This window comes from Pseudochaenichthys georgianus, chromosome 6 (assembly GCF_902827115.2).
Source record: "Pseudochaenichthys georgianus chromosome 6, fPseGeo1.2, whole genome shotgun sequence".
NCBI lineage: Eukaryota > Metazoa > Chordata > Actinopteri > Perciformes > Channichthyidae > Pseudochaenichthys > Pseudochaenichthys georgianus.
Window position 1 is genome coordinate 9,307,590 of NC_047508.1, and position 24,531 is coordinate 9,332,120.

A 24,531-nucleotide genomic window follows, 5' to 3' on the forward strand; every position below is an offset into this window, starting at 1 on the left:
TTTACCCTGTGTGGCTGTGGCCATCACAAGGTTATATAGGCTTTGTTTTGCAATATTTATTCAAAGGTCACTTCTTATTTAAAATATAAAATGTCTGAGGATAAATACAAGCAATCATAATACTGCCTTCATCAAGAGTCATTGAAGCCCAATACAAATTGATTCTCCTAATAAAAGCTTTTCATCTGTATTAATACAGTTGACACGTGTTTTCAAAATGAAATTAAGGGATTATCTGTAATGAACATTATAAAATAAATCTTTATTCTGTGGTGTTTTATTTCAAAAGTGTTCAGAAAGATTAAATCAATGATATATAAAGATCTTAAAATCAACTAAAGTAAATTTTAATAGCGTGCACAAATGTGTTAATTGCCATGCACCTGATGTTTGATACTGTTTACGTTCAATTTCAGCTATTTTGGGCAAAAACTTATATTGACTAAACATTTTTTTATAATTTACTTTATTTTTCTATTTTCTTGATGCCTGGGAAATATATCCAGCCTGTAGTTCAACATGCACATTTTCTATACAAGTATGTATAAGAATAACATGAACAAGTTAATTTCCTCTCTCTCCTCTTTTAATAACACAATCAAATCATCTTTAATTTTCCCATGACCTTCACTCCCAAAAATAATTTTGTTATGGTTCGCATTTTATACTTGTATGATATCCAGTTTGGACAGATATGTTTGGGAAAAAAAGCTCCTTTAATGGCATAATGGGTGAATCTGTATACCCTGCTAAGTCAGTAGTATTTTAGTTACATTTATTTTATACATTTAAGGAAAAAGCAAACTCAATGGTGGACCAAAAATTGGACTATATCATGTATTCTTAAACCTCCTGTTATCCTGAAATTAACTTTAAACCCTTTATTCTTTGGGATCATTTGACCCCAGCATTTTGAGACTCAAGAACATTTATCATATTTAAAATGTATGTTTCAAGTTGTTCATTGAAATACAACATTAAGCCCATGCCCCAGAATTCCTATTATGTGAAGTTCAAAACATATATGTGACCTGCTCCATCGAAATCAGTGGCATTGAACCGAAGACACATTTTACACTGTTGGAAAGAGGAGATTCCTAGCTTTCTAATGATATCAGGATTGTTTTTGTACTCCAAGTGGTTGTCCGTGTACCAGGTCTATAGCAGAATGCATGAGTTATTGTACTCGGGAGGGGAGTTTGACAGGGTATTACTCAAAAAGTACACTATAAAAGTGCTTGATTGTACTTGAGGTAGTAGTACTGAGTCCAACAGTACCACTTTCACTGAGAACTTATGGCAAAAAATCATTTTATCTCTCATCAAAGATGGCAGAAAACATACATTATTGTACTCTGGAGGGGAGTTTGACTGGGTATTACTCAAAAAGTACACGATAAAAGTGATTGTATCGATTGTACTTGTGGTAGTAGTCCAAGTAGTACTCTGTCCAGCAGTGCCACTTTCAATGAGAACTTATGGCTAAGAATAATTGTTTCCCTCATCAAACTTAGCAAATACATGAATTATTGTACTCGGGAGGGGAGTTTGACAGAGTATTACTAAAAAAAGTACACAGTAAAAGTACTTGATTGTACTTGTGGTAGTAGTCTAACAAGTACTGAATCCAATAGTACACATTTTATTAAGAATTTATGGTAAAACACATTTTTATCGAAAAATATAGCACAAAAACATGCATTGTTTTTATTCTTGTACTAGCGTCAGTGCCGCTTCTCGGCGATTAGCATAAAGACGCTATTAATCGCACACTCAAAAATGAAGAGCTGCTCATTTGACCAAGCACATTTGAGAGACGGCTGAGTTGACCGCAGTAAATTGCGAGGGCAGAACAGTCGATATACTCCTGACACATTTCAAACGGACACCAGAATTCTTCCAATACCAAAATTGCATTCCTGTTGCTTACAGATTCCAGATTCATATGTCGATCACCATTTAGTGATTATTTAGTAATGATTACACTTTGTATATAATTACCCCCTGGTCTGCAGCTCCTCGCATCCCTATATAACTTTGTATAGGGACCTTAATGAGTACTTAAGCAGAGTTAGCATTACCCTCTTTTAGCATTGCACTACCAGGATGGATAGAAGGGTTGGGTTTTGAAAACAATAAATATCTTTCTTAAACTTGAGAAGATAACATTTCTTCTTGGTGGCCCTAGATTGCTTCTTTAAGAAGCAGAGGTATATTATTTATTCATATCGTTTTTGTATTCAATGTTATGTAAGGGATAATGTGCTGCGACGTGGTCATTATGGGGAAAAGAACACCGACAGGCCGATCTAGATCCCTCCGCTTCGCGTCGGGCTCCTGATCAGCCTGTCGGTGTTCTTTTCCCCATAATGACCACGTCGCAGCACATTATCCCGCTTATTACATGGCCACATTCTCAACAAAGTAACGACATGAGTCCCAATATTAATTGAAATGCTTTTATTGATTTATAAAATGTTTTTAATGATTAAAAACATAGTTTAACTGATTTAAAATGACATGCATCCGCTACGAAAAATTGTCCGGTGTTGATGTTTGAACTAGGCTGTTGCAACGGCAGGAACTGCTTCGATAGCAACTAACTCTGTTCATGTTAGCATTTGAGCCTTAGCTGTAATTAACATAATGGTACAATGTGACATGGTGAATGGGAAATCTTTAGGGATATTCAGATCGACGTTCCTGTCCTAGATCCTCTCTCTTACTCTCTTACTTCTCCACTTTTTTCTTCTCGCTCTTGTCTTTTTCTTTTCTTCACTGGGGACTCATCAGCCACTAACCATTCCTCCAAATTACTGTGCTCTCCAAATATATTAAAATTAATGTTAAAATCCTCCATGTTGCTATCACACGACAGCGGAAAACTAAAGACAATCAGACAGTTTGCTTGCTTTTCAAACTGTTAGGCCAGGCCCTCCCATTTGACATTCCTGCCCTCCCCCAATAAACACGTTTTTAAAAATTATTTATAACATTTAATTTTTTTTAAAACATTTACATTTTTAAATTTTTGAAATTATAAATAAACTGTGAACTTTTATGCTACGATGTATGTGATGTCAGATAGTAACTACAAAATTCAAAATTCGCAGGCTACGTCAAATAAATTCACGTGTCTGTTGTGATTTGTGATTCGTCCACATTTAGACCAATCACAGCGTCAAACTCTGCCGCCAATTCTGGATTTGTTTATTGTTTATTGTGCATTCTGTAGACTCCCATTTATGTTTGAATTACAAAATGGACATCAGAAATTGGCTTAAAAGATCTAAGAATGTATTCAAACGAAATAGCGATGAAATAACTGCAGCCGATGCAGCTGCTGGCGACCCTGCACCTGCCGCTGCAGCAGCATGCCTTAATCTCACAAGCTTGACCTCGGCAAACCCCGGGGCTGAGTTAGCGAACCCAATCCTTGACTCATCAAGGCGGCCGCCACCAACGCTGTCCTCCGAGGCACAGCTCCTTGTGCCCCTACCATCAGCACCTGCGTTGCCACACCCTGTACCACACCCGCCAGCAGCAGCAGCTGGGGTTAATAAACCCAGCCAGGTGAAACTGGATCGTTATCCAGAGAGATTGTTTTCAGGGAAGAAGCGCACTTTTGCCACTGCATGGTACAACAACAGATCATGGCTTGAATATTCTTTAAAAGCAGACGCAGCCTTTTGTTTCCCCTGTAGACAGTTTAAAGTGAATAGGCCTACGTCTTCATCTGATGCGGCTTTTACTGTCAAAGGTTTTTGCGACTGGAAACACGCATTACAGACTGATAAAGGACTGCTAAGGCATGCCGCATCAAAAGAACACATTTCATGTGAGAGTTTGTGGAGAGAGAGACAGATACGCGAGGAAACAAATAAGGAAATTAGTACTTTGGTGCACACAGATCAGCTGGCACGGAACCGTTATTACGTGTCAGCTGTCGTTGATATGATAGCTTTTTTAGCTGTCAACCAACTCCCTCTCATGCCCCTTTCACACCAGCGCCTTTTCAGCTCCGGCTCGGAGCTAGAGCCTGAAAAGCGCCGGGTTTTCCTGTTCACACCGGAGCTGCGCCGGCTCTTAGCTCCGGAATCCGCTTCATTTCCAGCTCCAAAAAATTGTCGGTCCAGAGGCAAGAGCTTTGGAGCTAAGAGGTGACGTCGCTTACGTCTCTCTTACATCGAGGCGTGCAGGAAACTAAACCCACCTCCCATGGGTCGACTGTTATGCCTGCCTACAAGCAGTAGTGCCTATAAACACACTTTATAAAGTCAGGCAACACTAACCAGGCTTCGTGTGATTCTGTTTATTTGTACCTTACTTTGACCATCCGTTCACTGTCATCGATCATTGTGGAGAGAGGCAGACGTGTTGTTTTGTATTATTGCAGCTATCGGATGCAAGTAGTCAGTTTAGCTTCGGTTGCTATGCCAACATCACCCGTTTTATACCAGAGAAACTTTCATAACAGCGTTGTGATACCAAACAGTGTCAATTCAGACTGACACACATTCACTTAGGCTAAGGGGAACTGGGGATATGCATCAGCTGCTTGTGTGAGTCGGACAGTGAATACTTTAGAGCGGCCGCTGCAGTGTGAGCTAACCGGGAGCTAACGGGAGAATACACTCCCGTGGAAGAGCAGCACTGCAGCGGTCGGTAAATGCTGCAGAAACACATTAATAAACAATGAACCACGGCACTCTGGAGCAAAGCATAAGGTTGGAGAAGTCGTTATTCAATTTATTCTGGCTTCGTGTGATTAAAAGCAACACGATCATCGACCCGACGCAGTTGTTGTTGTTGTTGTTGTTGTGAGCTGCCGTTGGGGGGCAAATCAGCGATGTAAACGGTGACGTCATGACGCAGCAAGGGCAGCTCTGGGGCGCCAGTGGGCGGTGTGCACAGAGCGGGAGCTGAAAAGGGAAACTGGAGCTGAACCAGAAAAGCTCCCGCTCGGAGTTAGAAACTGAAAAGCGCTGGTGTGAAAGCCGCACCAGAGGTGACCACGATGCAATCCACAGCATGTCCGAGTCAGGCAGTGGGCTCTCCCTATCGCTGTTTGAGTATATGCTGCACAAAGATGCAGAGTTGGCCAAAATAATGGAAAGCATTCCCCACACAGCAACATACACTTCTCACGACATGCAAAATGCCATAATAGAACTAATGAGCACCTTAGTGACTGAGCATATTGTCGAAGAGATGGGGGATGCAGTGTATTCTACAGTTCATCGTCTCCGTCTCTACTATTTCTCTCCGAGTGCAACGATGAGGAAGCTGCCATCCTTAACCAGTGTGCCTTGCTCGTGATTTACCAGTGTCTGTGCTGCCACGCACACAATGTTTCAAAAGTGGTTTCTATGTTGCCCTTTATTTGTGTATGTATTTGCGATAAGTGTGCGTCTTTACGCAATGCTGTTGGCCTCGCTGTTTGATATATATTGTGCCGCAGGCACGCAGCACTTGACGGTTTTGTGGGTCCTCCCATGAAAATCATAGGCCCTCCCTTTAGATTTGTTCTGGCGCCGGGTCTGCCCTAATGCCAAAGTAACTGTTTGATGTCTATGTCTGGACCGCTGCGTAAAAAGGAGGGTTTCTGCCCCGTTACTTCTCCGCTGTTTTTCTTGTCCCAGTTCGAAAAGCAAACTGCATGCAGTTTGCTTTTCGGCCCAACTGTATACAGTTAAATCGACCGGACTTCTTTCTGAAGATGTGAGCATCCTTAACAACGGTCAATAAGTCCTTGACAGCGGTCTGTCTGTTCGGTATTAACAACGTGTCACGTGTTCTGAATTGACCAATCAGAATCGAGTATTCAACGAAGCCATGTAATAAGCACTGTTAGTTAATGTTAATTATTTTCCAATACATTTTAATAATGTATTTTATTTATTTGTATTTTATTTATTTTTACTTAGTTGTCATTTTGGATTCAACTGGGGAGGGGATGATTGAGGTGTTAAGAGGGTAAGTTCTGACAGGGGGGAAAAGTCAAATGGAACGAAAAACTGTTTTCAATTGTAACACTGTTTGTATCTGTACTTCAATAAAATAATATAATATACAAAATAAATAAATGTATAAATATATAATAATAATCCTTTTTTTAAATTGTAATTTTTTTCCGATTGCCTTGATGAGTCTATAATTATTTGTATTTATTTTTGACAAAGACATAGTCCTTTGTTTCTGGGATAAAGTCATTCAGCATTAAAACTGAAGAAGAACTTAAAATAGCTTATCAATGATCAAAGAAATCTATGTAAAAGAGACCAAAACCACCACTGAGATAACTATTCGACTCAGAGGGGCAGCCCTGATTAGATTAAATCTGTAAATTACCAGCCGTCCTCATAGTTGATATCTGTGAAGAGGCGCTGGTAGTCCTGGTTGGTGTAGTTCATGGTGGGTGTGGAGATGAACACGTGGTCGCTTGGCCAGGCTTTGGTGGGCAGCATCCAGGGATTAGTGGGCTTCATCCTCTGCTCCTCGCGGATCTTGAGGATGGAAATCATCGGGATGCCGTCATTTTCTCCTGCAACAAGTCAGGAATAGGAGAGGTTTTAAAAATAAAATATGAACGTTTTATAAGACAACATTTCTGATAGCATTGTCTTATTTATGGCAGTATATAGCATTTGTATTCTATTTTAAGTGATTTGTGATGTTGCAAGTCTGTCATCATCTTTTTGGGCGGTAGTAAGTCAGTCTTTAGAGACTTGAATTTCCCCTTGTTGAATTAAATACTGTGAGTGTTGCACGGCCAGATACGGCTCAGCTGACTCAGATAAGAAAATATATGATACATTATGAAGTGATATGCCGCGGACTGTACTTAATGTTATTCTGATCCGGTTACTTATGTTGTGGCAGATATTTAAGTAAGCTTTCTTAACGCTAATGTTATAATAGTCAGATTGCTCTGAAGATGGAGGTGATATTCTATTAATGTTCACGTTCACACAGTCGGTGATTTTTGCCGGCCGTCTTTCCTGCAACGGCAGCTTTTCTGTATTTCCTTTCTCCTGTAATATGACTTGATCGTTTTAAACTCCGCACACTTGCCCCTTTCACACCAACGCGTGTTCAGCTCCGGGTCGGAGCTGGAGCCTGAAAAGTACAGTTTTTTCCTGTTCACACCGCAGAGGCGCCGCCTCTTAGCTCCGGAATCCGGTTAACTTCCAGCTCCAAAGAATTGTCGGCCTAGAGGCAAGAGCTTCGGAGCTAAGAGGCGGCGTCGCTTACGTCTCTCTTACGTCGAGGCGGGGGCAGGGGCAGGGGCATGGGCGGGATCAACCTCCTGAACAACAACAAGATGCCTGCGTTTTATCCAGTTTGTACACAACGATGGAAAACCTCAAACTGAATAAATAGCAGTGGCCTTCCATTTCGTTTTGTAAGAGGATAATCAAAGCGAACAGTGCTTCAATACAATCGGCCATTGTTGTTGTTGTTGATGTGAGGGATTTCCGCACGGTTTGGATTTTATGAAGCAGGCACGTAAACGGTGACGTCATGACGCAGCAGCGGCAGCTCTGGGCGGTGTGAACAGAGCGGGAGCAGAAAAGGGAAACCGGAGCTGAACCAGAAAAGCTCCCGCTCGGAGCTAGAAAGGGAAAAGCGCTGGTGTGAAAGCCGCAACTGAGCTCTGATTGGTCAGCAGGCAGTGTGTTATGTATGTGTCACATCAGGTGTGACTGTGCCTTTAAGATGGCACTGGGAGTTTTGGGATGTGTGAACCGGATACAGTTGTGTTGTTGTGGTGTTGTCATGGGAGCGTATGTAACAACGTGTTCAATAAACGGTCAACCTAAATGTCGTAGTCCATAGTCTTATATATACAACATTGGCGACAAGGATTATGGATTCTCTACTCTCACCTCTCTCCCCGTTCGTCGCACTGCCGGGCGAATCACCGATTCCGTGGGTTCGCTGGCTTGAGTCCTTCGAAACGTTCACAGTAGCCGCGGGGCTAGCTGAAGCTAACAACGACAGGAAGTAAGCCCTGCTGATACACTCACTGGGCAGCGAGGGACAGCGGATTTTTATGACTCTCGGACTCGCTCCGAAATATGCGGACTGTGTTACACTGCTCACTGGACACTTTGCTGCTCCACAAAATGTTATGCTCCGGCGAATTGTTTTTCGGCAACGCCGGCAACAGGTGGGTGAGTCCGTCCACCATTACTTGGCTGATCTGAGGGGACTAGCCAGCCTCTGTAAATTTGGGGCGCTGGAGGATGAACTAATATGGGATCAGCTGGCTGAGCACACTAACAGCTCGACGCTCAGAGAAAAGCTGCTAATGATGACAGACAAGCTCACTTTAATAAGAGCAGTGGAGGTAGCTTTCCAGCTTGAGTCAGCAGCAGCCTTAGCATCCCAGCTAGCTCCCTCCTCCGGTTCTTTTCCCCACAGACCCATGCTACTAACTCAAACGGTGGCGCTACCCATGGAGCCTCCAGGGGAGGTTTTCCCTGAAGACAACTTTGATGTGAACCTTGCAGCACGCCAGGGTACGGCAGCACGCCGGGCCTGTGGTAATTTTGGCTCACCATCGCAACAGAGTCGAGCTCCGAACTGCCCTGCCAAGGGACAGAGGTGTCAACGCTGTGGCAGACAGAACCATTTTGCACGGGTCTGTCGCTCTGTTCCTGCAGCCGACAGCCCACCTCCACGTACGCCTGGGCCACATGCACCGACGACCATCCACTCAGTGGGCGCCATCTACCGACCGCTAAAGTGCTGCACGGTGGAGCTGGATACGGGGGGGGGGGGCCTCCAAGTTGCTCCTGAATGTTTCCACGGTCCGGCGTCTCTTTCCGCTCCGAACACTCACTGCCGACGCCGAGGATCTGTACGGGTATGGACACTCTAAAATTGGAATGGCGGGCACAATCACCTTTGCTGTGCGTTACGGGACTAAGGCTCTCCCCGCATTCACCTTTCAAGTGTCTCACGAGGGGGCCAACCTCATGGGTTTTGATTTGTTTTGTGAGTTGGGTTTCACCCTTGTGGACAATTCTGGGGCCGCTATCTTGTCTGTTGGCTCGCCGTGGCATCAGCGCTGGCCTGCCCTGTTCAGTGGTTTGGGCTGCCTCACCGCCTTTGACCACCAGCCCTGCATAAACTCTTGGACGCGGGTATCATCGAACGCATTGATGCTTCCTTGTGGATTTCAAGCCTGGTAGTGGTGAAGAAGAAGTCAGGGGGCCTGCACCCGTGCATCGACCTCGGGCCGGTGAACAAGGCCGTGATAGCTGACAGGTATCCGCTGCCCACAGTGGAGGAGCTAGCCGCACAATTCTACGGCTCTTTCATGTTCACGAAACCAGACCTTCGTCAAGGCTACCTGCCTTTTGGCCTCAGCTCGGCCCCCCGCTGTTGTCAAAAAATCATGTCCACCATCTTCGCCGGCATCCTGGGCGTCGTCGTCTTCCTGGACAACATAGTGGTTCATGGTGCTACACCAGCCGTTCATGACGAACGCCTGGTGAGGGTGCTGGACGTCCTCGCCAGTCACAACCTCACACTCAATGGGGAAAAGTGCACCTTCGCCGTTCCAGCCATCGAGTTTGTGGGGTTCCGCCGACGGCCTCAGCCCGCTACACTCCAACGTAGAGGCGGTGCTGCACCTGCCTGAGCCGTCCTGTCCGGCTCAGATCTCTTCGTTTCTGGGGATGACGGCCTACTACCTGTGCTTCCTTCCTCAGTACTCCTCGACCACCTCCCCACTACGCAAACTCCTGAAAGACGCGGTCTCGGAGTGGACCCCGGCCTGCTCTGCCGCTATTCGCCAGCTCAAGACGCAGCTCACCTCAACGCCGGTGTTCGCATTCTTTGACCTGGCGAGCCCCACGTTCGTGACCTGTGACGCGTCCAATACAGCAATAAGGGCGGTGCTGTCCCAGATCCAGAGGGGCACAGAAAGCCCGGTGGCGTTCGCCTCTCGGTCCCTCAACTCGGCCGAAGAGAAATACTCAGTGGGGGAGCGGGAGGCACTGGCCTGCGTCTGGGCGTGCGAGCGGTGGCACATGTACGTGTATGGGCGGCATTTTACGTTGCGTACTGACCATCAGGCTCTCACAGCCCTGCTTGCTACTTCGGGGTCGGGGCACAAACCACTGAGGATCTACCGCTGGTCAGAGAAACTCCTGCCGTATGACTTCACCACAGTAACCACCCCAGCGACCGGCGCAGGCCAGGACGCAACAGAGTCAGAGCTCATACTCATGCTCCACGCCCCGCTTCAGGCCGCGGTTTCCCTGGAGGACCTTCGGCTCGCACTTACATCCGGGAGGGAAGGCCTGCGAAGTTCCCGGAGGAGCTGGCGTCTTTTCATCAGGTCAAGGACGAGCTGACGCGCTGGAACGGTGTCTGCGTGGCCTGGGGCCTCCGCACGTTAGTTCCCATCGACCTCAAGATACGCGTATTATCTATGGCGCACGAGGGCCACCTGGGTATCGTGAAGGTGAAACAGCACTGCAGGGATTTGGTGTGGTGGCCGGGCATAGATCGAGATATAGAGACAATGGTGAAGGAGTGCACGGCCTGTCTGGTCAGTGGCAAAACTGGCCCGCCACCCCCACCGCAGCCCTTGCAGTGGCCGCGCGCGCCTTGGGAGTACATGCAGCTGGACATCTGTGGGGAGCTGCATGGCGTCCCGCACCACCAACGCTTCCTCCTGGTGGCCTACGACTTCCATTCGAAATGGCCAGAAGTGGTCGCCACAGGGTCCGTAACGGCTCGGGTGGTCACAGACTTCCTCTCCTCTCTGTTTGCTCGGTGGGGCAGTCCTAACGCCATCACTACGGATAACGGCCCACAGTTTGTCTCCTCTGAGTTCGCCACCTTTGTGGGAAGGGATGGGGATTAAACACATCCGTACAGCTTACTACCACCCGCAAGCAAATGGGGGGGTGGAAAGGTTCAACCAAACCCTAAAGAACGGGATCAGAGCACACCTGGCAGATGGTCTTCCGTTCTCAGCCGCGCTGCTCCGCACCTTGCTTCACTACCGGGCGACGCCGCATTCAACTTTCGGCAGCTCCCCAGCCCTCTTGATGATGGGCCGTGAGCTGCAGCTCCCTTTGGATCGGCTACGGGCCCCGGCGGCCGTCACGCCAACAGCCGCACCCTGCCAGAGCGCCAGGGTCGCAGAGGCTCAGCGTCGCATGAAGCAGCGGTTCGACAAGAGACGGAGGGTGAGAGCGCTTCCCTTCACAGTGGGGGACTGGGTCAGGATTCACCGTCCTAACCGGGACCACAAGCTGCTATCCTTCTGGACGGCGCCGATGAAGGTCACCGCTCAACTGGGGTCAGCCACCTTTCGTCTGGCCGACGGATCACGGTGGCATGCAAGCCGGCTTCGGAAGGTGGCACCGCCCCCCATCGTGGACCCAGGGCCCAGGGAGGACGGGGACTTTGTTTTTCCTGATGAGCAGTTGCAGGATCCAGCAGGGTTCCCACCTGAGCCGGTTGAGCCAGTGGTTCGTCTTGAAGCTCATCCGGCCCGTGTCCGGGTCAGACCAAGATACTTGGAAGACTATATTGTGAGCTTGTGACTCTCAGGGGTAATGTTCAGAGCATAGTCTGTTGCGTGGCAGAATAATCCACATGGCTATGCTGGTGACTGGCAGTCTATCCAGTTCATCTAGAGAAGATAACTAAAAGTTAATTGGGTTCCTTGTGGGGGGGGGGGGTAAATGTTATGTATGTGTCACATCAGGTATGACTGTGCCTTTAAGATGGCACCGGGAGTTTTGGGATGTGTGAACCGGATACAGTTGTGTTGTTGTGGTGTTGTCATGGGAGCGTATGTAACAACGTGTTCAATAAACGGTCAACCTAAATGTCGTAGTCCATAGTCTTATACAACACAGTGCTTTCACTGAGTTGAGCTCTTAGTCTGCAACCTAACCTGGGGGGTATACTACGAAGCAGGATTTTCGTTTAGCAAGATAACTTCTGGGATTTCCGGTCCTACGAAGCTGGTTCACTTTTTAGCGGGCTAGATAACTTATTCTGAACGGCTAGCCTGCGCCGGAGCAGGATAGGTTCCAGGATAAGAGATCAACTCAGTGAAAGCACCGCCTGCTGACAGAGCTCAGTGTGCGCCTGTGCGGAGGAAATACAGGCCGGCCAAAATCACTGACTGTGTGAACGTGAACATTTATAGAATATCACCTATTATAACATTAGCGTTAAGAAAGCTTAATTAAATATCTGCCACAACATAAGTAACCGGATCAAAGTAACATTAAGTACAGTCCGCGGCACTGTGAGTGCAGAGGTCGATGTGTCCCATTATCATTCATATCATATCACATCATAATGTATCATATATCTCCTTATCTGAGTCAGCTTCTTGAGCCGTATCTGGCCGTGCAACACTTGCAGTGTCACATACTGTATGCAGAAGCATTATTTTAAGCAACACATTAAGTTGACGAAACACTCGAGACAAATGTAATTAAAGTCAGATCGTGTTTTAGACGGGGAAGTGATATCATAAACCTGTTAATGTACGCATTCAAACACTTTTTCTTTTACCAGCTGTATTCACCTTGCCGGTGCAGCTATGTGGCTTTTATCCTGGATAAAGTGTTTAAGTCATGGATGTTTTTATAGTTGACTCTTCATTCAGGAAGTATGACACTGTGCTGTCAGTACGCTTCTCCATGTTTGTGATTGGTCGAATGCTCCAGATACCACCCCTTTTATGTGAACGCGCACCTAACTAGATAGGACACGGCTGGCTTGAGCGAACAAGTTGATAGCCAGCGTTGTAGGACAGTTTAGCGAGAGCAGCTTTGTTTTGGATTAAGTGAACCAGATAACTCAAAACATATCCAGGATAGGTTGAAATAGATTCGTAGTATACCCCCCTGGTCCCGACCAGGTTAGCCGCACAGCATAAGTTACCATGGAGATCTAGCCTGCTAAAAAGAGAACCAGCTTCGTAGGACCGGAAACCCCGAGTTTTCCCTGAAGTTAGCCGGCTAAGCGAAAATCCTGCTTCGTAGTATACCCCCCAGTTCTCAACCCATAACCAGGTAACATTTATATAATTAATTCTGGGGAAATGCTCCTGGGGGGTATACTATGAAGCAGGATGTTCGCTTAGCCGGCTAAATTCAGGGAAAACACCGGCTTTCCGGTCCTAGGAAGCTGGTTCTCTTTTTAGCAGGCTAGATCTCCATGGTAACTTATGCTTAGCGGCTAACCTGGTCGGGACCAGGTTAGGTTGCAGGCTAAGAGCTCAACTCAGTGAAAGCACTGCCTGCTGACCAATCAGAGCTCAGTGTGCGGAGTTTAAAGTGATCAAGTCATATTACAGGAGAAAGGAAATACAGAAAAACTGCCGTCGCAGGAAAGACGGTCGGCAAAAATCACCGACTGTGTGAACGTGAACATTAATAGAATATCACCTCCCATCTTCAGAGCAATCTGACTATTATAACATTAGCGTTAAGAAAGCTTACTTAAATATCTGCCACAACATAAGTAACCGGATCAGAATAACATTAAGTATAGTCCGCGGCATATCACTTCATAATGTATCATATATTTTCTTATCTGAGTCAGCTGAGCCGTATCTGGCCGTGCAACACTCACAGTGTCACAGACTGTATGCAGAAGTATTATTTTAAGCAACACATTAAGTTGACGAAACACTCGAGACAAATGTAATTAAAGTCAGATCGTGTTTTAGACGGGGCAGTGATATCATAAACCTGTTAATGTATGCATTCAAACACTTTTTCTTTTACCAGCTGTATTCACCTTGCAGCTGCAGCTATGTGGCTTTTATCCTGGATAAAGTGTTTAAGTCATGGATGTTTAAAGTTTAACTTCTTCATATGTCTAATATTATAGTTGACTTTTCATTCAGGAAGTATGACGCTGCGCTGTCAGTATGCTTCTCCACCCCTTTCATGTGAACGCGCACCTAACTAGATAGGACACGGCTGGCTTGAGCGATCCACTTGATAACCCGCGTCCTAGTACCGTTTAGCGAGAGCGCGTATGTTTTGGATTAGGCCAACCGGCTAACTCAAACATATCCAGGTTAGGTTGAACCAGCTTCAACCTGGCCTGTCCTTCCGGAAATCACAAAAACACAAAACTGCTACACTGTGTTTCTCTCTGAATAATGTGTGGCAACTTTGGGCCAAGCGCTCATTTCACTGCAGACTTGTTCCGAGGTGTTTTTGAAAAGTGGTGAAGATATACAGGGTCTGAAGATTTTAAAATCGATTTCAACAAATACAATTTAAACAATGTAAGTTGTTTAAGGTCAGAGTGGATAATAATGATATTGGTAAAAAATAAGAAACTACAGGACAGTATGTCACAAAGTTTATTGTAGATTTCCAAACTGGCCATTACCTGACGACAGGGCTCTGAGTATTTTGACAGCGCCCCCCCATGGAGCTGCTAGGGAAATGAAGCCCCTGATGTATTTGTCCTTCCAGGCCTGAGGCTGGTGGTTGAGGAAGTATAGGACGTAGTGGCAGCCCATGCTGTGTGCCAGCAGGAACACAGGCTTCTGGTACTCCTCGTACATCTCCTCCACCAGTTCGTGCAACTTCGACAAATACTCTGCGTTCTCATCTGTTGGAGGAGGGGACATCATGTGTTTTTCTTTGTTATCATGCGTGATAATGATCAATTACTATCCTTGATCTCATTATTATCAGTATAACTTAAAATTGAGTATTGTGACGGTTCTATCAATACCAATACTGCTTATTGTTGCTCTTATCGATATCATGATGAAAGTGGGCACGTGTCCATCTTACACCATCATCAGAGGGCAGGGTTTCTCAATGACTGTAGTTAACTATGAAAGGACCTCTCACACCTATATGCTTCTGCAGCAACGCGGACAGCAAGAACTGTATAACTCTTTATGCAGCAAAAAAAAAAATGTTGGTTCAAACAGCTGTCCACAGAGTGGTGATCTGCAGAGCAGTGCAGAGCAGACACACCAATGCACATGTATACATGTTGCAAGTTCAAAGTTAGGCTAACTTACCTAGCAAGTAGTTAGCGATGCTATGCTTTAGTAGAGGTTCAGTTGTATCTCCGTAGCTAATATTCTAGCAAGCGGTTGCAAATGTAGGCATCTATCAGAAAAAAGGCAACATTTGTAATTGTTTGGATTTGTCCTTAGCTTTTTTTTGGTCTCCTCCAATCCCTGAGAAAACAAAACATTTAAACTGCTAGATAAATGTCTTGTTTATCACCAATTGGTCACTTTGTCTGCAATTCAAAAAAACAAAACAATGAGCTAAAAGACGAATTGTTGGGCAAAGTTAGCTCATGCTAAGCTAATTGAGCATTTAGCTTCTTAACTGTAAAATATTTAACTAGAGGTAGTTAGGAGTGAAAGAGGGGGAACACCAAACTGAAGTTTGTCAAGAGACCAGACACAACTTTAATCAATGCTAATGTTGCTACATGTTTACTGGATGGGTAAATCAGCAAATGTTTGCTTACATGCTGACAATGTTGTATTAGGAGCTTATTCATTTGCCTCCAAGTAGCCAATTTCTCTTGGTGGAGCTTTAACAAAAACCAAGGTTCTCCATGACTTCACCCATTGGTGTGTTTGCTACGGATTTGAAGATTCTAATTTGGTATTTTGGCCATTGCCATCTTGCTGCTTTATTCTCAATGTAACTCTTAATGGGACAATTATTTACAAATGAATCATGCTTCTTTGAAAAAGTCTTGTTAAGCCTGTTTTCTTTTCACGACACTGTGTCTCAGGGCATCTTAATATTTAAAAACCTATTAATGTGTTATACCAGATTAACGAGAAGAATCTCAGCTAACTGAAGATACGAACCATTTTTACCGAAACAAAACACAAGTCTCACAAGAAGCGTTAGCATTAGCCGTTAGCTAAAACGGGCAGATGCTACTTCCGGTGCTAACTAGCAAAAACGATCTTTAAAACTTAATATTTTCTGCACAAACTACATATCATCTGAAAGCTGATACTCCACAGATTATTTTATTATAAGTATCATCACTGTAGGACACAGACTCACTGAGCTAGCAGCCAGAACAGAGAAGAAGAAAAACAACAGTTTTCAAAACCATAACAATAATTATGTCTTACCGTTGCTGTTTTGTAATCAAAGCTCTTGTTCAAGGGAATAACAACGCTGCTTAAGGTTAATCCAATGTCTCTTAGTCACTTTAGAATTGTTCCTGATAATCTATCATTACATTCATGGCAGCACAGTAGGTATAAAGTTTCGCAGTCCCGAGCTAATGCTGTCTCACGTGCTGTTTACGCAAACCTCTCTCTACTTGACGTAAGTGTTTAGCGGGACTTACTAACTGTCACTCGATTCTATTGGCTCTAACGGTTCAGAAAAGGTGTCAATCACCCAAATTGACCAATGGGTTCCAAAGATATGATCCTGCGTAGTATAAACTACGCCCGCTCCGGCTCCATTACGCATTACGCAGCCAGAAGGGAGAGCTTCACCACCGAGCAGGTGCTAGAGATGCTAGCTGACGATAGCTATAATCATACCAGATGACTCTTCGTCGGATGATGAAGATCTCCTCCTGCCAGACCTGGATCCGGACAGTAGTGACTCGGATGTTGAACTTCCACCACGGGAAAGGTATGTAATCTCTCTTTATATATTACTTATGTGGTTGGTGGAACTGCGTCACAGTGCTAGCTTAGCCAAGAAGCTACAGGAATGATTAGGCAAAATGCTAAATAGCGTTACTTGTCTTTCTGGAGTTACATTTTCTAAATGAATGGTCAGTGAATGAATATATACATGTGTTTACTTATTTATTTGGTGTAATATTATTCATTTATAGTCCAATATTATACTTTTTATATATTACTTTTGTGTTTGGTGGAACTCCATCACAGTGTTAGCTTAGCCAACAGGAATGATTAGCCAAAATGCTAAATAGTGTTACTTGTCTTTTTGGAGTTACAATTTCTAAATGAATGGCCAGTGAATGAATATATATATGTGTTTACTTATTTATTTGGTGTAATATTATTCATTTATAGTCCAATATTATCCTTTTTATATATTACTTTTGTGTTTGGTGGAACTGCATCACAGTGTTAGCTTAGCCAAGAAGCTACAGGAATGATTAGGCAAAATGCTAAATAGTGTTACTTGTCTTTTTGGAGTTACATTTTCTAAATGAATGGCCAGTGAATGAATATACATTGGTTTACTTATTTATTTGGTGTAATATTATTCATTTATAGTCCAATATTATCCTATAAGTATAAGCCAGTGAATTAATCTAATCTCTTTGTTTTTCCACATTTGTTAGATGAGGAGTGACCCCAGCAGGACAAAGCCACACACCCAGAAGAGTTTCAGGGAGCAGCTTGCTGCAGAATTGTTGGAGTTTGCTGAAGGCCCTGCTGAAGGCCCTGCACCTCCACCACCCCCTCCTCCATCACTCACATGCATGCCCGAGTATTATGGGGAAGATGCCACCAAGGTCAGGAAGAACTGCAGGAGGTGCCTAGATGCTGGACTCAAAAGGGTGAAGACACCTGTGTACTGCAGGAAGCGCCAGGTCCCTCTGTGCTTCACTGTCAAAAAGAACTGTTTCAGGGAGTGGCACAACCTTAATACTGGAACATTCAGGTAGGTATAAAGTTCAGGTAGGTATAACGTTTTGCGAGTGTTTATTTAAACAAAAAATACTTGTTGTTTTTATATACCTAGTGTGATTTTATTGTATAGTGTGTTGGTAAAATATGTGTTGTTTTTACAAACCTACAGTGTGGTTTTATTGTATAGTACGTTGGTAAAATGTTTGTTTTTACATGCCTATAGTGTGTTGGTAAAATGTTTGAAATAAATCTGCCCCAGTTGGAGTCAAATGTTACCGATGTTTCCTTTTTTTTTTATTGTGCAAGTACACCTACACACATGACCTACAGTGTAGTTTTATTGTATAGTGCGTTGGTACAGTTACATACACACACAGCTACACTTACACATACACACCCACCCATACACACCCACACATACCAACATAGCTACACTTACACACTTACACATACCCACACAGCTACACTTACACATACACACCTAAACATACACACACACACACCTACACTTACACACACCTACACACACTCACACACACAAACAAATTATTTAAAAAATATATATATTATTTTTTTTTAAATATTTTTTTGTTTTGTTTTGGGTGGAATGAATACCTATAGTGATGATTCAATGTAATACAATGATTTGTATAGTCTGGTACCTGAAAAAGGTAAAATGGCACTGATGGAACCAAATGTGCCCAAAGCTTATTCCGCCTGGACTTTATTTTCATAAACCTCTCTAAAAAGGTCAAATGTCACTTGTTTTGCCTCAATCTTGATTCCTAAAGCTTTTAGGCTACTAACCCATCATTCAAGGTTGGTCTTCACCAGTGGCGTTTCTATATGTACCAAAGTGGTGGGGCACAAAAAACTCAGATGTCTATATATAAGCTTCTGCAGAGAGGTTCATGGCTGGTGAGGCACTGGCACTGACTCTTCAGGTTTACAAATATATTAAATCAAAATATAATATTATTTTCAAAAGCTTTTTTTGTCTGATGCTTCAATTACTTTTAAACAGACAGTTCAACAGAAGGATACCCAAAAAAATGTAATTTTATCATTTAAATATTGAATTGTTCTCTCTTAGTAAGATCCCATTTTCAATCAAATTGCAGTCTTACCTTGACTTGAAGATTACGTCCATTTGCCTATCCCTCTGGGCAAAAATCTCTATTCCATTTTTGTAAAAGTCCTCCTTATCTTCTTGTAGTTTCAAAAGTCTATCATAAATCTAATCTAATCAATAGATTTTTGATTCGAAAATGATAAAAGTAGGGTAGACATGTGGATATTATCCGGCTGAACAAAATGTACATTTATCTAACAGCTACGTTTCCCACAGATCTTATTTTGAGCTATTTTCTAAAATCCTATGGAGAAATCTCGTTGCTTTTTTGTGGAGGGAAGCCATGCGCAGCTTACTTCCTGGTTTTAGGACGCCTCACTGCAGCTCTCTCTCCTCCTCTTCACACACCACACTTTTCGCGGCACACGTACTTACAGCCAATCAGCTCTGAATTATGTGAGATGACGTATGGTGGGGATGGCAGCACTTTGCCCCTATGGTCATTATTTTTTGCCACACACATTAAATAGGAAAATACTCTGAGCATGCGCAGTGTAGTTTTTGCAGTCACCGTTCACTTAGACAGTCAGAGGGAGGGGCAGGATCAGGTGTTGTCCCACATGGCTCTAAACAGCTCAATAGGCACACACTGTAGACACTAATTAGAAGAACACATACTAAAACAGCAATGTACAGACGATGATTAAACATGATCTTAAAATATATTTTATATATTTTTTTATTTATTTTTTGCATTTTGTTGTAATCATTATTTTAATACTTTCTGCTGACACTAGGTGGGGCTGTGCCCCACCTGCCCCGAATGACCAGCCGCCACTGGTCTTCACTATAAGTAATGGGTTTTCTTTAGGCGGAGACAGGAATTTACATTTTTTTGCTATGTTCCATCTGAATTTACTCTGACACAGAAACATCTATATTGATTCTGACACTTCTACATCCAACTCACAGATGTAACCTTGCTTTGATAACAACAATTATTCATATAAACCTTTTAGAAGTGAAGTTATAGTTATTTGTTCTGGGAATGTCATTTTCGAGCCTGAAACCTGAAAAACAGGCTCGGGGTTTAACAGGTTAAACTTATTCGGAAACTGTTTACTAAGGCAGTTTTTTTTTATTTGGGGCCCCCGGTGGCCGCCAGGGGGGTCGCACAAAGTTTGAGGGAAAGGGGAATTTTTTTTTTTTTAAATCACACGACCGCCCTTCAAGCCAATCAGAATTGAGCTGCCGCTACTGAGAGTGAAACTGAGTATCTGCTCAGCTTTTGGAGCAAGTGAGAGCTAGTGAATATTTCGCTCTGCAGCTGGATGAGAGCACGGATGTAGAAAATATTGATGTTGATATATATGAATATAAATATGTTTATTGTTAATATTATATATAATGCTATTAAGGCATAAGTAGCTTTCAAAAATGCTAAAAATATATGTTAATTGTTCATATTACTGTTCAAAATTATATAATATTATAAAGACAGAAATCACTTTAAAAATGCTTTAAAAATATGTTTACTGTTGATATTACTGTTTAATATTGTGTTAAGAATGTTTATAACAGAAGACACAATGAATGTAATGAATGACAAACAAAAGATAAATACAAAAATGTTTAGAAGAATAAGTGATTATTAATTATGAATACAAATATATATTAAGAAAATGTATTAAGCTGTATGATTAATTTGTCATATTCTCCATCACAATGTACTCATCATTTAAAAAAAACATTGCAACAGGGGGGTCCCCGCCAGACAATAATGCTATATGGGGGTCCTTGGCATGGCAAAGTTTGGGAACCCCTGTACTAAGGTAATAAATTAAAGGTCTAAAAATAGCATAATAGGTTATGCTATTTTTAGGCATATATTATAGGTCTCAGATATATAAAAAACATGTCTATGAAGTGTATTGCTCAAAATACCAAACAGATCACCCATTCTAGCCATGCCTCATACCCCTCTATTTCAGCCCTGTTATGGTGCTTTTCCACTGCAGGACCTGGCACGGCTTGGTACGCCGTACGGTATGGTTAGGCCTTGGTAGGCCAGGCTCACTTTATGCTGCGTTTCCATTACAGTTTACAGGGGTAGTAACTATAGTGACACAGTGTAGGCCGGGCGATCGGCTGTTCGGCGGGCAGACGCTGCGTACAACTGCCGTGACGTCATCTTCAATGCGAACCACAAAACCAAAACATCAGCCGTTAGCTGTTAGCACTCAGAGCTCACAGCTCCTCATATCTGTTCAGAAACTAGACAAAAGTTAAACAAGAACAAACCACAGACTGTCTGTGTCATGGCGAATACAGTCGCTGGTTTATTTATGTTATGTTATTTATTTATTTATGCCGTTGTTGTGAGTGTGGACGGAGCAGTGGTCTGTGCATCCGATCATCAGATCAAGGGGGACTGCTGGGGAACTCCAGTTCGAAACTCGCTCCTGCCCCCACTGCGTCAGGCCGTTGTGTCCTTGGCAAGACACTTCACCCGGATTTGCTCCTGTGGGTATTGTCCACAGTACATGCATAATACCAATGTGTACTTGTAAAAGCGCCTCGATGACCTCGAGGCGTGAAGATGGACGGTGTGGCGCAGTGCGCTGTGCAATGATCATCAGATCAAGGGGTGAAACCCGCCGCTGCTGCGTCTGTAAAGCCGGTGTGTCCTTGGGCAAGACACTTCACCTGAACTTGGTCCTGTGGGTATTGTCCACAGTTTCTGACCATTGCATGTATGATATATGTGTAATGTGTGTATATGTAAAGCGCTTTGAGTCATTGAAAAAGCGCTATAATAAATGTAAGGAATTATTATTATATACAACGTTAGCTTAGCCTGATCGATCTGATCTCCATTCAGAAAACACACATTTTAAAAGTTTTTTCGCCTGCCGTCTTGTCTGCAGACTTGTCAAAGCATTAATTCATGGTTTTTACTGACCGGTATCAGTATGTTGTTACTTCAGCATCATTTTAAAACCTGTATTACAATTAAATCACAGTAACATATGTTTTTGTTGTAATTGTAGCCCTCTTGCCAGCGATTTTCTCTAACCATTCAGCAGTCGAGAGTGTTTACGTCACTAGTTTAGCATATTCAGCCCGGTTGATGGCCCGGTAAGAACCTCGATTTTGGAGGGCCAGAAAAAAGGTGAAAAAGTAGCCCTGGGCTGGAACTACCCATAGTGGAAAAGCAAAAAAAAGCGTGCTGCAGTGGAAAAGCGTCATAATAGAGAAGTGCTGATTCTGGGTCTGGCCCTTTAAATGTTGCTGAGCTGCTGCTGGCCATGCCCCTTTGGAGCAAGCATAAGCTCTCCTCTGTGAAGAGAGAGGTTTCTATCCAGATTCTCAGCTAAATGCTGCCGTGATTAAACGCCATATTATGTTCCAAACCACATAGAGGATTATTTCTGAAACAGTATGGAGCTCAAATGCTTTTTCTCTTGCGGGTTTACTACAAGGTGAGTACCTTTTTATATCTGTCTTTTTTACACATACTCTCTCCAGTACAGCGTTAGCTCTGAGTGTTAGTGATGCTTGCTTGCTAATGTAAACACAGACCATATTACTTCCAAAACACGTCGCACATTGTTCCTGATACAGCACGTTTCTGAGGGGGCAGTGGGTGTAAAGCCAGCCCACATTTTAGTAATGTCGTCATGACCGCAGCAAATCTGGATCAGCTCCATTGTATCTCCGTTTTTAGAGATGTGGGTACGGAGGAAAAGAGAGAGGGTTTTATTTTATGACACTTTTGGTGCTTTTCCACTGCAGCACGTAGCACGGTTTATGTTTTTTTTTGCTTTTCCACTAGGGGTAGTTCCGGCTCAGGGCTACTTTTTCACCTTTTTTCTGGCCCTCCAAAATCGAGGTTCTTACCGGGCCAACAACCGGGCTGAATATGCTAAACTAGTGACGAAAACACTCTTAACTGCTGAATGGTCAGAGAGAATCGCTGGCAAGGGGGCTACAACTACAAGAAAATGAACATATTTTACCGTGATTTAATTGTAATACACGTTTCAAAATGATGCCGAAGTAACAACATACTGATACCGGTCTGCAGACAAGACGGCAGTTGAAAACCTTTTAAAATGCGTGTTTTCTGATGATGAAAATCGGATCGATCAGGCTAAGCTAACGTTGTATATGCTCCGTCCACACTCACAACAACGGCCTACAGACATAAATAAACCAGTGACTGTATTCGCCATGACACAGACAGTCTGTGGTTTGTACTTGTTTAACTTTTGTCTAGTTTCTGAACAGATATGAGGAGCTGTGAGCTCTGAGTGCTAACAGCTAACGGCTGATGTTATGGTTTTGTGGTTCGCATTGAAGATGACGTCACGGCAGTTTTACGCAGCGTCGCTCCGCCTGCCGAACAGCCGATCGCCCAGCCTACACTGAGTTACTATAGTTACTACCCCAGTTCCTAAACTGTAATGGAAACGCAGCAGAAAGTGAGACTGGCCTACCAAGGCCTAACCATACCGTACTAAATCGTGCTAGGTCCTGCAGTGGTCCTGAGTCTCCTTACACACCGGGGACACATATTTATGTATAAAAGACGGTGCAAAAAAGTCCATTTTGCATAATAGGTGACCTTTAAGTGATAAGTATGGTCATTTTCTCACTTCTAAACAATCCAGGCCTCTATGAGTTCCATTTATATTTTTTGTTTACTGATTAAATGTTTTTTTTTTACTACATTCTGTTGTTTCACAAATTATTTCACCACCTTCTCCCTTCTGATGTACTTTTTATACTTCCAAGCGAACACAGTCTTGATTGTTATAATAATCTTGTGTGTGTTTGTGTGCATGTGTGTGTAATTTTGCTACTTACTAGGAGCTAATCTCCAGTCGTACGGTGCTCCTCGGACTGTCTCATTCCGCGTGTAGCCCACGTTCACCAAATGTTGCACCATAGTGTGAAAATAACCTGCAAAACCCAGAAGCAGCACCCTCAGTGAATGCTAGATGCCAAATCAACTTGCCATCACTTGGTAAAAATCAGCTGAGCTTCAAATATATTTGATTAGGTACTGTAGGAATTGAGCACAATTGCTTGGTTAAATTCATTTCATCTTTGGACAAACCCCAAACCAAGCATTAAATGTTTCTTACCAGCCAGTCTATTGTAGTCGATAAACTCAATTGGATATGTTTGCCCAAATCCTGGCACCCGCACCTGCACCCCTGGTGAGTTGGAAGACTGCCGAGTCGTCTTGTTGTAAACAAGTCTGAGGCACAAAAATGGACATGGAGAGTTATGAAAGTGTACTTGGGCAGAAACATTCTCAAATGTGACTTTAATATCAGACAGGACAATTATACTGGGCAATATTTTATCTCTTTTCAGATATTATTACAACCATAGTACAACCATAAAAAGAAAACGTAACTAGCTGTAACACGCCAGGCACCTCGCGGTGAGCAAGCTTAAATGCAATTGCCATAGGTAAATAGCTAGCGATAGGCTTTTAACCAACTACATTATACATACATACACGTCACCCCTGCTAAGCTAGTACGGCTGGCATGATGACATTTAGTAATCTAATTTAGTCACTTGTTAGCAACTGGCGTTTTCATGACACAACGAACATTTTGACATTCACAAGCAGAGTATTTGCTGACATACTTTTTGTCGTAGAAAATATCCTAAGTTAACCACAGGTATCTAACCAATAAAAACATAAAGAAGCCTGACTTCTTTTCCAGAATCTACCAATTGAAATCACAGACAAGCAGTTTAACGAATGGGATAAAACCATATCAAGGTACATTTGGCAAGGGAA

General features: G+C 43.4%; 1 protein-coding gene across 2 annotated transcripts in view; it reads right to left on the minus strand.

Annotated features, from left to right (window-relative positions):
- LOC117448087 (phosphatidylcholine-sterol acyltransferase-like) overlaps positions 1–24,531 on the minus strand; it is a 41,733-nt gene that overhangs the window by 3,116 nt on the left and 14,086 nt on the right. The window contains exons 3-6 of one of the 2 annotated variants that reach the window (XM_034085197.2): positions 23,858–23,973; positions 23,577–23,672; positions 14,401–14,625; positions 6,352–6,544 (exon numbers count right to left, since the gene is read on the minus strand). In XM_034085197.2, the coding sequence (XP_033941088.1) occupies positions 6,352–6,544; positions 14,401–14,625; positions 23,577–23,672; positions 23,858–23,973 (630 nt within the window). The remainder of the gene's footprint in view (positions 1–6,351; positions 6,545–14,400; positions 14,626–23,576; positions 23,673–23,857; positions 23,974–24,531) is intronic. The other variant, XM_034085199.2, reaches the window with a different exon arrangement.